The following is a 17421-nucleotide window of genomic DNA, read 5'->3' as shown; positions in this document are numbered from 1 at the left end:
ATCTCATCTTGAGATTTGACAGTAACAGATTCCAAATGCAAATAGCACACTTGAAATGAACTCTGGACCTTTTATCAGCTCATTGTAATTGGGATAATGAGGAAATAACACACTTCTGGCCATGGAACAGCTTAGAAGTCAATTGTACAATTACTTTTGGACCCTTAACAAGTGGGAGGCACATTTCCAAACTGTTAGAATTCCTGCACTGTTCACCTGATTTGTATGAAAATACCCTCAAATTAAAGCTGACAGTCTGAATTTAAAACACATAGCTTCATTTCATTTGTGTTGGTGTATATAGCCAAATGTTAGAATTGTGTTGAAGTCCAAATATTTATGGGCCTTTTTTGTCACATGATCCTGCAGAAATCATTCAATTTGTTGATTTTCTGCTCAAAAAACATTTGTTATTACTATTAATGCAAAAAGAGTAGTAATGCTTAATGTTTTTTTAGGAATGTGTACCTTTAGAGATTCTATGATTAAAGGAAAGTTTAAAAGAAATTCATGTATTGCATAAACTTTATTAATTCTATGCTGTCTCTTTTGATCTTTAATTAATTAATGTGTTCTCTAGACAAGTATATAATTTTAAATATATATATATATATATATATATATATATATATATATATATATATATATATATATATGTGTGTGTGTGTGTGTGTGTGTGTGTGTGTGTGTGTGTGTGTGTGTTTACATATAAACATATGTACATATACATATTTACTGATTGTCTTTGATCTCACTGAATCCACAGTTTAGAAATTAGAATAGTCACATATTAATGTCTAAAGTCACAAGCTTGATAACGTACATTCATGGAGTTGTTATCAGAAAAGAAACACCTTCAGGGTGATTTAAGGGTCCTTGACTTTATATCTAGGCTCGGTTAAGCCTGTCTGGGTTTATTTTGTGATAATGACTAGCTGAGAGAGCGTTATCCCTTCATTTAATTTAAACTTAATTTTAGCTACATTAGTCTCATTCTGAGCTTTGTGTCCTTTATTAAGATGAATTAGTCCGCCACCAAAAGCCAAGCAACAAACAACTTGAATTGTAACTTGGATTTTTAACATTTTATTTTTGTGCATTTTACACAGCATCATAATCAGATCTCTTCATTAAAAATATAATTAGTCTTTAATGCACTGTGAAAGATATCGGTTAAATAACAGATTCTGCATTTTGTGATTCATAGGTGTTTTCTGTTTATTTATGGCGGTGAATTGCATTATGGGATGTTTTTCTCTACTCAGTCGACTTTTGATGATGAAAATTTAACTCTGCGGTTTTAACAGAGTGACTTTTTTTTTACCTTTTAGCAGTTTGAGACATAATATTTTTAAAGAAATAATATACAGGAGAACCAAGTTAACACAACTAAGAACCAAGGTAAAATAACAGAAAATGTACTGGGAGTTGTTAACAGGCTTTTGACCCTACTTTATAACACCAACCCTGATGATATAATACTTCAAACTAGGGTTGGGCGATGTTGACCAATTTGGCATCGTACAATGTCTAATGTGAAACATTGAGATGAACGATGGCATTGTCGTCGTAGGCAGTGCTGAATTAATCATTTATGAATAATTAATTTATTCAGAATGAAATATCACGCTTAACAACTATCAGCGATGGCATTGTCTCTTGACCCAACCCTACTTCAAACTATTAAAAATGTCAACTTTTCTACATCAAAAGCTTTTAGAGGAAAGGTCAAGCTCCAATAATGCAATTCAAAAGCCCAAATAAGTACAAAAAAAACATGAATCGCAAATCACGAAAAACTGTCAATACAGAGATATTTGTTTCAGTGTGGAGGTTGTGTCCATTCAGTCTTTAATGACCCAACTGAAGTCATATGTATCCAATAATGTCATTACAGACGATGGGTGTTCTGCTCCCAGACTTCATGAGTGCCGAAAACTGGTAGTAATCTGTGTCCAGTTCATTCAGACCTGTGTGAGATTTATAGAAGAACGGCATTTTGTGCTGTACATCGATTTGGCATGAGAGTCGTTTGGTGGGCACGATGGATTTGCTCAACTTTGTGACATCTGATGACTTCCTTCGCCCGTCGGCATTCCTAGAAAACCCGGCTATCCTCCGTTTGACGTTTACCAAGAAGTCTTTAGCAAAACTGCGCCCAGAACTGTGCTTTAGTTCAGTCTGTTCTGGACATTCTGGCAAGTCCATCCAGTTGTGAATGAGATCTGCAAAGCTGTTGTCTCCCAAAACAAGCGGCTGCCGGTTTCGTCCGCGGGTGAGCAGTGATGTAGTCCAGTCCTCGGGGTCACTTGCGGTCTCGAACGACGTCCAACTTTCCAAGCAAGCATCGGAGGTGGATTTAGGACGTACTCGGGAGTTGGAGAGCTGGTTAGTGCGGAGACATGCAGTGGAGGATACACGAATGTTTTTAGTGCGTCGTAACACAACTCCTTCATCCTGCCAGGAGGCCTCAGAGTATCCTGAATCGAACTCCAGACTGCGCTCGCTGCTCGGGGAGCTGACTGCTGATGGGTCGCTCGCAGACTCTTCTTCCTCCAGAGAGCTTGACAAACAGCAGGCAGAGTCATAACTACTGGCCTCGCTGGCGTCGCTGATCCTCAAACGGGCCCGTCGTTCTCTCTGGGCGATCAGTTGTTTGCAAGCACGCAGTCTGACTGGGGGTCCAACAGGGGGCGCCACACAACTCCGCCTCAAATGCTTCAGATCCTGCAGTGAGCGCATCATATAGCGCATCTGGTCCCGCAGACAGTCACCCGATTCCTGCAGACACAACTGGAAAGAGAAAGAAAAACTGTTAGATTATGCGGTGAAAAAAAAAAACAATTACAGCTTGTTCAAACTACTTATTCAAAATGAGCAGAATCAACTCAATTCTTAAGCTTGTTTTGGAGCAACTTAATTGTTTTATGTTCAATCTACTTTAACTAAGTTAACTTAATGCATTTTCTAGAAACAACATGAAGAAATAGTGTGGGACCCAACATTTTTTACTGTGTGCTGGGTAAATTTAATGAAATAGGCTCTTAACTTTAAAATTAAAGTCTTAGTGAGTGTTGGGTAAGTTACTTCCTAAAATAAATTATTTACAAATTACGCCATTAAAATGGTATTTAACTAAAGTTTTCACTGTGTCTGAAAGTAACTCACTTAATAAATTAAATTAAAATTGAACTTGAACTAAAATTAAAAACAACTTAAAATTTGACGCCTAAATGCACTACATATAAATCTCAACGCTACATATAAATCTATATATTTACTATGTCACATATAAATCTACATACTACATGTAAATCTTAAAAAAATCAATGTCACTGCTGCATAAACAGTAGAAATGACACTTTTAATTCTTTAAATCTGAGCCAAACAACCAAAACACAACATTTCAAAGCAGCGACACAATATTTCATTCATTCCTTCCGCTTAATCCCTTTGTTAATCTGGGGTCGCCACAGCGGAATTAACCACCAACTTATCCTGCAAATGTTTTTTGCAGCGGATGCCCTTCCAGCTGCAACCCAGTACTGGGAAACATCCATACACACTCATTCACACACATACACTATGGCCAATTTAGCTTATTTAATTCACCTGTACCGCATGTCTTTGGACTGTGGGGGAAACCTGGAGCATCCAAAGGAAACCCACGTGAACACAGGGAAAACATGCAAACTCCACACAGAAATGCCAACTGACCCAGCAGGGACTAAAACCATTGTCCTTCTTGCTGTGGATGACAGTGCTAACCGCTGAGTCACCGTGCCGCAAACACAATATTTTTTATGCATACCATACATTTGCATGAATTTCTGACTTTCTGTTCATAGTTACACAAGCATGTTCAATCTACTTGATAAACGAATTACTCTGATTTTCCTAATTGATTAATCCAGAACTGTTGAATTTATGAATAGTATTTAAACAAGTACATCATGAGTAACTGTAATTAAATTGCCTGAAAATAAAAAGTAGCTCCTTACTTTAATTTTCTGCGTAAAATTATTGTAAATACAGTAACTAGTTACTTTAAAATATTTACACTAAACACTGGACTTAGTATCTATAGATAACTGAGTTTTTATTTATTTTATAAATGATGTTTTTTGCAAATGAAGTGAAATAAAGTACTGGTCAAAAGATTGGGGTCAAACGTTTTAAAATAAGTTTTTCCTACTCCCCAAAGCTGCATTTATTTAATCAGAAATACAGTACAAATTGTAAAATTGTGAAATGTTATTGCCCTATAAAATAACTGTTCAAAAGCAGCTTATAATTTAATTTAACCATTTATTTCAGAGACTTTAATGATGACTTACCCGCTCCATTCTTTAGGCCCCGTTTACACTAGTGCGTTTTAGTTTGAAAACGCATAAGTTTTGCTACGGTTACGCCATCCGTCCACACTACGCCGGAGTTCTCGAGCGCCGAAAACGGAGCGTTTCGAAAACGCTGGAGAGGCCGTTTTCATTCTAAAACGCTGCTGCTCCGTCTCAGTGTGGATGGGGAAAGACGGAGACATCTGAAAACGGAGGCGGGACTGCAAACGTTCGCCTATCTGATTGGGGCTTTTCCTCAATATTAAGTAGCCCACACACAGTTCAGTCTCGCATCCTCTTCTTGTAAGTTAAGACTTCGCAAGTTTGATCAAGGCTGCAGTCTCCCCCTTCTCAGTTTGATATGGAAAACAGACTATACCGAGGACACGGGTAAATCTTCAAAGGGAACAGTGTACTTTATAAATTCATTCACATCACCTTGGCTACGTTGTTTCACTTTCTCAACAATAAAATGTAAACATGATTTAAGGAACTGCCTATTTTCTTTTTAATATTAGCAACTTAACGGACAGCAGAAATGTTGAGGCGTCGTGCTGCATATATGAGCGTCATCTTCACTGTGTGGATATTTATAACAAAACGGAGCCAATAACAACTGCCTCCTTTCAATTTCAGTGAAAATACGAAACACAGCCTCTGTTTTGCTGAATATCAGTTTTAATAATCGATAATTATAAAAGTATAACATACAATAAGTTTATACACTGTAGGAAATAAAGGCAAGCGATCGGTCAATGTACCTGGATTAATCATTAACTTATCTTTGCGCTTAACCAAAACATGTTACCCGTGAACAAGTAACTTAATAGATGTCAATGACCAAAGTCAGGGAATATGTCGTTAGATAAAGACAACAACATGAATGAAATATCACGTTTAGCAAATATAGTGAGATTAGATCCAGCGGGAGATGCGTGATGAGCAGTCCGAAAAGCAGAGCTCTCATCTGGGTAGAAATGCTGGAGCGCTTCCCCGAGAGTGTGTGTGTGGTCACGTGATGTGCGTTTTCAGCGTTTTGGTGTGGACGGAGAGCTGTTCAGAAACGCTGGGTAAAACGCAAGTGTGGACGCGGATCGTTTTCATTCTACAACGCCGTTTTAAAACTAAAACGCACTAGTGTAAACGGGGCCTAAGTCACATGATCCTTGAGAAATCACTCTAATAATAATTATTATAATTATTATTGTTATTATTATTATTATAATCAATGGTATTAGTAAGAAAAGCAGTATTGACTGGATTCATAATTTGATTTGAAACTACATAAAATTAGAAAGCAGTTATTTAAATTTTTTTTAATTTAATGTTTTTTTTTACATTTAATAAATGCCGCCTTGATGAACAATAATTTTCTTTAAAAAAATTAAAAATACGGTCCCCAAACTTTTGACCGGAAGTGTTAGTGTCAAATAAGTGTCTTTTTTTCAAATGAGGATTTATGCTTCATCTGAAAAAGTTCATTTTCATTGATGTATGGTTTGTTAGGATAGGACAATATTTGGCTGAGGTATAAATGTTGGAAAATCTGGAATCTGATGCTTCAAACAATCTAAATACTGTAAAGATTGTCTTAATGAAGTGCACAGCAGGCACATTACTAATCAATCTTTTAGTTTTGTTTTTTTTTACATTTACAAAACACATTCATGAAATATGATCTTTCCTTAATATTTAATGATTTTTTGCATACAAAACAACTGATAATTTTGACCCATACATTGTCTTTTGGGCTATTACAAAAAATACACCCATGCAACATAAGACCTGTAGTATGTACATACAATATGCATTTACATAATAGGATACAATTTGGATGTACACGGTTTGCATATATACAGTATATCCTTCTTTATTTATTCATGCTAAAATTTGACTTCATTTTCGTTCAATTTATGATAACTTGCTATTAATATTTAAATAAAACATCTCATCTCAAATTTGGGTCACACTCCCTTCGATTTTGTTTTCCTCGTATTGACTAATCGTGCTCCTTAGACAGGCTTGGACCTGCAGGAGCTCTGTTAGAGAGGGCATGGCTCTATTTGTCTGGAGGAGCTGAAAAACCACTCTAATCTATGCAGAGGGCGACCCAACAACTGATGAATGCACATTATGTGGACACACTCACGCCCAGCTATCAGAAAGGATGGATGACTACCACCTTCACATCTAAAATCTGTTAGAATAAACCTGTTAGTAGCCACACCTGGAAAACATCTTTTCAAAAGAGCAATTACCACACCTTCAATCCATACTGTCAGACACATGTACGAAAACATACAAATCATAATCAAGTAACGGAAGGTTGATCTCTTACTCACTTGAAATAGACAAAGTGACTCATTTTTTTGCAAGGAAGCTTCTTAGACTGAGGACTGAATTGAACTCAGTATCAAATAGTCAAGAAAATGGGGAAAATGTGACCTCATGAGTCTGTTTTAAATGATTCACTACAGGCTTAGTTCCAGTTCCAAACACAACGAAAACATTACTGCAACACACAATGTTTTAGTAAGACGTAATTGAGAAATTAACCAAAAAGCCGAAGATGTGGATCAATTCTAATAGCAAATTTGGCACAATAATACAAACTTTACCAACATTGTAAGTGTTAACACCAAAGTCTTCCCACCTTTTGAAGCTTTTCTAACTTTCTAATCAATAAACACCGTAATAACTAGTATTTTCTGAATCTAAACACACCAGAATAAAGCCACAAAGGCATGCACACAACTGAGTGTTGGCATTATTTCAATGCACAGATTGCTGCGAGGTGCAGATGTCATTCCATATGCTGAAATTTCAACAACGGACATTTCTTCACTGCAACTAATCCGTTGCAACAGATTAAACATACAGTGATGCCCAATCAGTGGAGCTTTATCTATTTTAATTAAATACAACTCACGATCTCACTATCTATCCATACATCTATCAAACTGAGTGCGTTTAATATCAGTGATGCCAAATGTAAAAAGCAATACCACATTTAGGACGACAATCGTGCAACTATCTATCTAAGTATCTATTTTACTATCTATTTATTTATCTGTCTATCTATCTATCTATCTATCTATCTATCTATCTATCTATCTATCTATATTAAGCATGAGCTACTTTTCCTTTTTAGGCTAAAGATTTATATAAAAATATTAAAATACTTAATGTATATACTTAAATAATATCCATCTATCTATCTAAGCTTGAGCTACTTTTCCATCTTACGCACTTAAAGACTTATTTACTGCAACTAATCCTTGGCAACAGATTCGTACAGTGATGCCCAAAAACTCCCAAAAAGTGTGGAGAGGTGATATTTTGGACAAATGCCTACCATTATTCACAAACAATGACAAGAATCCGAGATGCCAAGTGTAAAAGGCAATATCAAATATATAATGACAGTTGTGTAATCCATCTATCTCTCTAAGCATGAGCTACATTTCCATCTTTCACACATAAATATTTCTTCACTGCAAATAATCCTTTGCAACTGAATACACATAAAGTGACGCCCAATCAGTGCAGCTTTACCAATTTTAATTAAATACAAAGTCCCAAAAAGTGTGGAGAGGTGATATTTTGGACAAATGCCTACCATTATTCACAAACAATGACAAGAATCAGAGATGCCAAGTGTAAAAGGCAATATCAAATATATAATGACAGTTGTGTAATCAATCTATCTCTCTAAGCATGAGATACATTTCCTTCTTTCACACATAAATATTTCTTCACTGCAAATAATCCTTTGCAACTGAATACACATACAGTGACGCCCAATCAGTGCAGCTTTACCAATTTTAATTAAATACAAAGTCCCAAAAAGTGTGGAGAGGTGATAATTAAGAGAAATGCTTACCATTATTCTTAATAATGACAGTCCAGAAATGAAGTCCAGCAGTTTTAGATACTCCTGAAAAAGAAATGAATGCTTTATTAGTCATAAAACACAGTAAACTAATACAATCAATTTAAAAATGAATTTATTAGATGCAAGGAACTATAAGCAGATAAACAAAACAAGCTCCTCAGATGGAGAATCAAGACTTACATTTGCTGGAAAGCCCCTCAAAAAGAGCAAAATCCTTCTGTACAATCCTGTGCAGATGTGGCTCTTGTTACTCAAACTCCAGATCCTGAGCCCCTCACTGCAGCCCAGCGCATATGTGCTACTCCAGCATGCGCGTCTCCGCCAATCGCAGAACAGCATCCCTGCGCTCTCCAATCAAATCATCTCAGCGAGAGCCAATCACGGCTCGCATGAAATCTGAGCGCTCATTTCCTTCCTCTATCAAATTTTTGAGTGATGCCAAGTGCAAAAGACTGTATCAAATGTATAACGACAATTATCTATCTATCTATCTATCTATCTATCTATCTATCTATCTATCTATCTATCTATCTATCTATCTATCTATCTATCTATCTATCTATCTATCTATCTATCTATCTATCTAAGTATGAGCGACTTCCATTCTATGCTAAGGATATGTTTAAAAATACTGAAATAGTTAAAGAACGTATATAATTAAATAACTTTATTACTTAAAATATTTCAATAGTTGTATTATTTTTATTATTAGTGTTTTTTTTCATGCGTTGAATTGTTTGCATGTTGGTACGAATGTTAAGTATCAAACATTCTCTAAACAAACAAACAAAAGCAGACCAATAAATAGCATGGTTTTGCTACATTAACCATAGTTTAATGATGATATTTGAAGCAAAACTATGTTTATGCAAATAGTAATCAATGGATTGTGCAAACAAACATGTTACTACGTTTTAACTATATAGTAAAAACGTAGTTCATTTTTCGTGAGGGTTTAACCGTGAGTAATGCAAATATGACCACAAAGAACTTGTTATTTGATCCCTTGTTATTTATTTTACAGTAAAAAAAGTCATATTTAAGCTCAAATATGTGGATATTACGACATTAAGCAGCTGGTTCCCTCAGGAGAAGAAAAATCGACTAGGGCGTCTTTTACTATCTTTGATTCTTAAATATCTTAAAAAGCACACATTGACAGATTTATTCACCTACCTTATTATCAGCATCCACGAAAACTTATTTATACGACATTAGGAAGAATCAGTCAAAATCACAGCGTGTTGAGCAGCGTCATCTGGCGGTCGGAGAAAACGCAGCAGAGTCCATCTTTTTTTTTTTAGCAAATCGATTCTTTAAAACTATTACACATGAAACGACGATTGCTGCATTGCTGGACCACAATCATTAACTTTCAACCCATAAATGATATAGCACAAGGCACAATCAGTCAGAGTCAAAGCGTGTTGATCAGCGCTCTCTGGGGGTCGGAGAAAACGCTGCAGAGTCAAATAATGTTAACGAATCGATTCTTTTGAACTTAAAAACATGACACGATTATTTCATAACTGGACCGCAATAATAACTTTAACGCCATAATGGTATAGCACACGACACAAATAGATAAAAATATATTTAGAAAAGACACATTCTTAACTAATGCAATGAAATTCCCAAAAGGTCTCCACGTGGAGCTGATCACGACAAACTCAAGGTGTTTATTGTTTTTAAAGTTAAATCTTCCCATTAATCATCCACACCCCTATTCTTTATTATTCTTCCACCCTCATCTATGACACATTAGGTAAGATTAGAGGTGTTTGGACGATCAAACTCGCACAAAAACACGAGTGTGCAGTAGATGATTCTTTTGTGATGCTAAAGCTCAAATGTGCCAATCCGATTTACATGTAGGAAAAGTGTGAGCTGTTACTGTACCTGCTTATTGTGTTGACTGATGGCCACTTCAAGTGATCTTCCTCAAGTGTTAAACCTTAATGCATGCAGGTAAAGTGGAAAGCACTTGTCTGATCTGTGAACCGGGCATGCCTTCAAGGTTTATCGCCTTCTTGTCTTTAAGAAGCAGAACATAACACAACACATATCTCAATTGTCTGATCATGTGCAGGATAACAGCAATCTACAATTAATCTGCGGTTCATCTAAAGAATCAAGTGAACTAGATACATAAACTAATTCATATTTACACGTTTGTAGTAATTCACACTTATCAACATGTGTGAAAAACAAACCAAATCTCAAAGTAGGCCACACCAAAAATCTATTTTAAAAAGTTCATCTAAACCTTTCAGCATTAAAGAGAAAATACAGAGTCAATGTTATATTTATCTCATTTTATTTCTCTGTCGCTTTGGTGTTTTTATTTTTTGTTGATCCTTATTTTTTGATTAATATTAATCAATACCATGAATTTTCGAATATGCACGTCTCAAATATATTTAAAAAGCTACCAATAATATCCAAAAAACAACGATTATTATTTTTTAAAGAAATATATAATGTGTACAATCAATGAAATAGCTAAACTGTATTTTCATAAAGCACTGGCCACAGGAACTATATGAGGATATATGCACATATATGTAACTTTTATGCAGTATATATGCACATATATGATAATATATATGCTGCATATATGCCACATATAGGCAGAATTGAGGTGCATATGTGCATATACAGGCCAAATAGGTCTCCTGTATTGCTTTTTCATATCCACATACAAGCCCTTTAGGTTCATACATGATATGTCTCCTATATTGCTCATATCTCACTTTGGCAATCGCCATACATGATGCCTTGCCTAGGTCATTTTTACTATTAAAGCAATAACTACCCAGACAGCAGAGTGGGATTAATTCACTGTTGATAGTCTATCAGAATCATTATTTTTGGTTGAGGTTTAATATTCAGCATTGAATTAAATTATGAATCAACATTATTAGTTCAATTAATTCCCATTGTTGTAAATACTTACATCGAACCGGTTGATAATGTACACATTTCTTAACACTGAAAATTTTACACTGAATTAATGTTAATATTTTGTTCATTTACTATTGTTGAAAATACTAACATTGAATATTTGTTGATAATTCAACTATTTTACAACATTGAAAATACTTACATTAAATAAACACTGATAATTTCCCCATTTCCCAACACTGAAGATAATGCCATTTAATCAACATTGATAATTAAATCATTTTGCTATTGTTGAAAACACTGATATTAAAAAATGTTGATAATTTACCCATTTCCCAACATTAAAAATACTAACAGTGAATCAATGCTGATAATTCAACAATTTGCCATTGTTGAAAATACTTACATTAAATAACTTGATAATTTATTCATTTCCCAGCATTGAAAATACTCGCATTGAATCAAAATTGATATTTTATTATTTTTTAAAATACTTCAAATACAATTGCTTTTACGTATACATGCATAATATTATTGTCAGAAAAATCTGAGCACAAATTAAGCTGTTATCTGGTAAAAGCCTATCCTAATACACAGCCCTAGTCAAGCCCTAGACAATCTGATTTCTTTTTTAGAAATAATATATTTTATTCCTATGTTTTTTTACAAGTTTATTAACTTTTCTACATTAAATATTATATTATTTTAGAATTTATTAATACACGTTTTAGAAAATATCCTGAATATCAGTGCAACAAAATACATACATTTCCAGATTTTAAAAAACTAAAAGTTATTTTGCTTTTGTTAACCGTCCCTGAAGCTGCAAATGCATAAATTGAACACACAGCCCATAGCATGTGTAAAAAGAGACCTTGGGAATCTTTTCAACAACCTAACAGACTGATTTTTGATCTGATTATGTTATAATACACACGTTAGCAGCTCATTATTAATAACTACCTAAGAAAAAAACATTTAAATAGCATTTCTTAATTCCTAATGTTGCTATAGTTCTTGACTATGTCGCTTTTTTCCCAACACAACCCATAATTTCTAAAATATCAATCCAAATGGTCGATTTATAGTAAAAGTACTGGAATTACTATACAAAATCTGAAAATATGAAGTGTAAAACTTATTTATTTAAAAACATAAGCAAAATAAAACATTTTTGAATACAAAATCACCTTTATTTTTTCTGTCTAAATCTTATGTTTTCCTGTTTGTTTGTTTTTACAAACAATAAATTAAAAATTAAGTGTAATAATCCAACAGTATTATGTTTGTTTGATTTCTTTATAAACCAACAATGCTGTGTGTGTTAATTATTACTTAAAACAGTCATTCTTAAAATTACTTTCATCATTTAAAACAGTCAAAATATGGTCAACCATTTGGTAGAGCAGGCAGTAAAAGGGTTTATGAGATAGTTTACCCCAAAATTAAAATCCCAGACCTTTATGGGTTTCTTTTCTTTCTTTTTCTTTTTTGTCTTCAAAACAAGATATTTTGGAAATACTCAAATCCATATAGCAAGGTGTGTATATATATATGGAAAATATTGGCTACCAGTTTTTAGCATTTTCTAAATATCTTCTTTTGTTTTGAGCCGAAAAAGAAAGTCGAACTTTTTTAAACAATTTGAGGATTTTTGTTTTGTTGAGCGTGTACTGTATCTTTAAATATGCTATCAGAAATTCCGCAGTGCATTTCAATATAAGCAATTGTTGAGGTATTTGGCAAGATGCAGATTTACACTGATGAATGACTTTCTATTAGAACTAATTGATTATTATGAAACGCATGTTGAAATAACGAACAAAAGTGAAAATCGTGCTGTGCTGATGATCTTGAAACACCTCAGAGGATCTGTCTCCATCTAGTGACTGAAACGTAAGAGGATGCTGTCATCAGAACAGGCTATCTGCGGTTACACAAAATAACTCGAGTGAAGTTTTACACAACCCCGAACTCGAAATTATGCATTTCCTAATTATGAACAACAAAATGGCGGGTCACAAAAACATCTGTGGCGGTCATGTGGTAACAGGTACAAGTAGCTACAAATGGTGTGACTGTGTGAATAAGCAGGTAGACCTACTAGGAAAAAAAGCTAGATGTTTATATTCAATGATTAACAACAAACATATATAAAAAAGTATAATAACAAAACTATAAAAAACAAAACAAAAGCTATTACCAACCTATAGGCCTAGAATATATATCAACACAATCATAACAAAGTGAGTTCGCTATAAACCATAAAAAAAATCTTTATCCATATATTATTGATGAAAGAAATTGCACACCTTAAGCTCTAGGATCAAATCCTCACATAAAGAATAAATGGTTACTAGGGCCATAGTCATTTATAAAACGCAAGTGTTTTTGAAGCTTAAGTTTATCATACGAGTATATGGAGGTCGGAGGACTGCATCCAAAGTCATCTGGAATGGCAAACAAAGTTCTTGCAGGACTCCCAGAGTTCATCAAGATTCTTTGGATTCATCTTTAATGCCTCCTCCTTTATCTTATCCCAGACACGCTCAATAATGTTCATGTCTGGTGACTGAGCTGACCAATCCTGGAGCACCTTGACCTTCTTTGCTTTCAGGAACTTTGATGTGGAGGCTGAAGTATGAGAAGGAGCGCTATCCTGCTGAAGAATTTGCCCTCTCCTGTGGATGGTAATGTTATGGCAGCACAAACATCTTAATACCTCAGTGATGTTGCCGTCCACTCTGCAGATCTCTCGCATGCCCCCATAAATGTAACCCCAAACTATGACTTTTCCTTCACCAAACTTGACAGATTTCTGTGAGAGTCTTGTGTCCATGTGTGTTCCAGTAGGTCTTCTGCAGTATTTGTGATGTATGGGATGCAGTTCAACAGATGATTCATCAGGAAAATCGACCATCTGCCACTTTTCCAAATGATCAACTAGAAGTTAAGTTATTTGTTGCTCTTAGAACTGGGATCCACAACAAGACTTGTGTCAGGTAGTGTAGTTTCAGAAAAAAAAGTATAAGTCGAGAACATTAAAAACGCAATACATTTGTTCATCTCTCAAATTCAGTCTTATGAATCACAAATGATACCAGATAGATCAATAAAAACTGAAAATATGATGGAAAAAGTACACTACTGAGGGAGCTCTGAGAGGCAGTGGTCAAAGTTTTAGAACCACAATGACCTGGTCATAAAACTTGCTTTTGGGACATGGAATGTCACCTGACAGATCTAATTTTATTGAAAACTGAAAACCAGTAACCATTGACTTCCATAGTTGGTAAAACAAACACTGTGGAAGTCAATGGTTACTGATTTTTAGCTTTCTACAATATATAGAGCATTTAACAGAAGAAAAAACATAATTGAATGGTAAATGATAATTTTGGGGGTGGCGCAGTAGGTAGTGCTGTCACCTCACAAGAAGTTTGCTGGTTTGAGCCTCGGCTGGGTCAGTTGGCGTTTCTGTGTGGAGTTTGCATGCTCTCCCGGCGTTTACGTGGTTTTTTCCGGGTGCTCTGGTTTCCCCCACTGTCCAAAGACATGCAGTACAGGTGAATTGGGTAGGCTAAATTGTCCGTAGTGTATGAGTGTGTGTGTGTGTGGATGTTTCCCGGGGATGGGTTGCGGCTAGAAGGGCATCCGCTCCATAAAAAAAAACATGCTGGATAAGTTGGCGGTTCATTCCACAGTGGCAGCCCCGGCAAGCCATCAAGAAAATGAATAAATGATAGTTTTGGGTACACCACTAGGTTAATGTAGTGAATGGAGTAATTTCTGAAAGCAGCCACTAGATGTCAGCCTGACCAAAGCCAACAATTAATAAGAGTTAATGGCGAGACTCTCAAAACACTTTAGCTAAGCTACTACAGTAAATCATGTTTTTTTCATCGTTTAGATGTTTTGAAGCTCAGAACTCAGGTCAAATCACAGTATGTGCGAGAGAGACAATTTCAAAAAGAAATCACTTATCATTTTGAGAAGCATATGTCCTGAACATGCTGTTGAATTAACCTGAGCTGATTTTCTGATGTCTTTCCACTCTAAGAGGACGAAGTTACTCATTTCATTCTACCTCATCATCCTGCAATCTGATCTCAGAAAAGAGATGAATCTTAATGATCTTTAATAATTAAGTACGTTAATGTTCTTACAGATGTCTCCCAGTAATGGATGGGCAAAATCAGCTACAGCACATTATTCTAAAATTAGAAAAATATTCCAGTGGATGCCCTACAGCAGATCTGTAAATGTGTGTTTAATTTCTGCAGATTGGATTTTAAATTAATTATTCAGCCAACGATGTGAACTTGATAACCTTTAAAATGTAGATATTCATTTTCCTTTAGCTTACTCCCTTTATTTATCAGGGGTCACCACAGCAGAATGAACCGCCAACTTAGCCAGCATATGTTTTATGCAGCAGATGCCCATCAGGATGCAACCCAGTACTGGAAAACACCCATACACTCACATTCACACTCATACACTACGGCTAATTTAGCTTATTCAATTAATCTATAGCACATTTCTTTGGACTGTGGGGGAAAGCGGAGCACCCAGGAAACCCACGCACAAACAAGGAGAATCTGCAAACTCCACACAGAAATGCCAATTGATCCAGCCAGCGCTCGAACCAGCAACCTTTTTGCTGTGGGGGTGACAGTGCTAAACACTGAGCCACTGCGCCGCCTAAAATTCATTCCTTTTCATCTGCTTTTCCTGGGCAGGGTCGTGGGGACAGCAGTCTTACAAGAGAACCCAAAACGTCCCTTTCCCCAGACAATTCCTCCAGCTCCTCCGGGGGGGATCCCAAGGCGTTCCTATGCCAGCCAAGAGACATAGTCCCTCCAGCATGTCCTAGGTCTTCCCTGATGCCTCCTACTGGTGGGACATGCCTAAAACACCTCCCTAGGTACACATCCAGGAGGCAACCAGAAACAGATGCCCGAGCCATCTCAGCTGACTTCTCTCGATGTGGAGGAGTAGCGACTCTACTCCGAGCTCCTCCCGGGTGACAGAGCTCCTCCTCACTCCTTGACATGGGGCGTCAACGCTTTCCATTCATTTGAAGGGGTGACGTCAGGCATTGCCGAACAGCAATGCTCACTGCAGAAGTTGGGAGTAACTCAACTTTTTAAGTGCCAATGGAAGCGTCAGCCAACCAGACAGCTCAGACAGTAGCCCTGACTTTGTAGACATGAAAAATAAAATAAAACACAAGTGGCACGGTTTCATCTAGTGAATGAACTTTTATTTAAATTAAATCATTATATAGGACTTTTAAAAGAATTTTTGAAGAATCTTTACCAAAAACAGAAAGAAAACAAACGAACAAACAAACAAAAAAAAAAAAACTACCCTTTTTCTCAATTAGATTTCCATTATTAATCACTATTTATTTCTTACATGGTGTGAAAATTCTGGAGGAGAAACGTTTACGTACAGTAGGACAACTCGGGGAGAAAGCAAAGTCCATTGTAAACGGAAGTCAAGGCACAAACAGAATGCTAGAAAGAGGAATCGAAAGATAGAAGAGAAGAAAATAAAAAGATTGTTAGATACTGTTACGTACATACTTTAAATATCAGTTACGTTTTAGCAGTTTATTCCCCATTTGTGAAGCTTTTTTTGTGCTTTTTCATTTTTTTTGTTCTTTTTGTATTTTTTTTGTATTTAATTTTAAAAAGGAATGTTATGCTGATGTGAACTGATTACTTGTATTGATATATTTGCTATCTTATCATGCAGGACGGCTTTCCGTTTTGCTATCAACGAGGACGTCATGTAAACATCATAAAAAAGCATGTTCCTTTTTTCCGATCATACTCTATATCCAATGCCTGCAGCTTCTTTAAAAAAATAAGCATTACGCAATTAAAACTTGAATAAAATTTGCACATCAGATTCCCTAGAGTAAAATGAAGCATCGTATAAAAAAAACAAACATTTTTTTCGCCTCTGATATTACTTGAACAAAAAAAGGAGAGGAGAAAACGTGGAGAATGGACACAGTTGGTGATTTGTGGTCATTACCCAAGGAATTAATAATACAGGTATTAAATGTGGAACTCAATGGAGGAACGGTGTCTGGACAGAGGCTGAAATAGCTGAAATTGTGTTGTGCTCCTCGGAGCTCTCAGTTGTCGTGTGGAAGCAGGAGTCTCTACTTCCTCTGCTCATCAAAACTGTTCAAGTAATCTGAAAGAGGAAGACAAATACGGTATAAAAGGCTTAGCAAGCAAAGACGCTGTGGTTGTTGTGTATCATACT

At 35.7% G+C, this 17421-nt stretch overlaps 2 protein-coding genes across 6 annotated transcripts in view; both read right to left on the bottom strand.

Moving 5' to 3' along the window:
* Nucleotides 1–1070: 1070 nt before the first annotated feature.
* Nucleotides 1071–9904, bottom strand: inka1a (inka box actin regulator 1a). Of its 5 annotated transcripts, none has more exons than XM_073916101.1 (4): nucleotides 9409–9904; nucleotides 8413–8684; nucleotides 8221–8274; nucleotides 1071–2793 (listed from the first exon to the last, which is right to left on the bottom strand). In XM_073916101.1, exons 2-4 carry the CDS (start codon nucleotides 8569–8571, stop codon nucleotides 1870–1872), a joined length of 1137 nt encoding a protein of 378 aa, XP_073772202.1. In that variant the 5' UTR covers nucleotides 8572–8684; nucleotides 9409–9904; the 3' UTR covers nucleotides 1071–1869.
* Nucleotides 9905–16380: 6476 nt separating this feature from the next.
* Nucleotides 16381–17421, bottom strand: part of gnai2a (guanine nucleotide binding protein (G protein), alpha inhibiting activity polypeptide 2a) — a 123086-nt gene continuing 122045 nt past the window's right edge. Inside the window, exon 9 of the mRNA NM_001001818.2 lies at nucleotides 16381–17349. The gene's annotated coding sequence lies outside the window, so the exon portion shown is untranslated. The remainder of the gene's footprint in view (nucleotides 17350–17421) is intronic.

This window comes from Danio rerio, chromosome 11 (genome assembly GCF_049306965.1).
Source record: "Danio rerio strain Tuebingen ecotype United States chromosome 11, GRCz12tu, whole genome shotgun sequence".
Taxonomy (NCBI): domain Eukaryota; kingdom Metazoa; phylum Chordata; class Actinopteri; order Cypriniformes; family Danionidae; genus Danio; species Danio rerio.
The sequence above is the reverse complement of the archived record's forward strand: the minus strand, read 5'-3'. Positions and strand labels throughout refer to the sequence as shown.

What these genes read in the sequence shown, in the direction of transcription:
- inka1a (XM_073916101.1), bottom strand. Translation starts at nt 8,571, where the DNA reads ATGCTGTTCTGCGATTGGCGGAGACGCGCATGCTGGAGTAGCACATAT. An exon ending in TGAGGGGCTTTCCAGCAAAT is followed by an intron (nt 8,275 to 8,412) that starts GTAAGTCTTGAT and finishes TTTCTTTTTCAG; the next exon opens with GAGTATCTAAAACTGCTGGA. An exon ending in TGTCATTATTAAGAATAATG is followed by an intron (nt 2,794 to 8,220) that starts GTAAGCATTTCT and finishes TTCTCTTTCCAG; the next exon opens with TTGTGTCTGCAGGAATCGGG.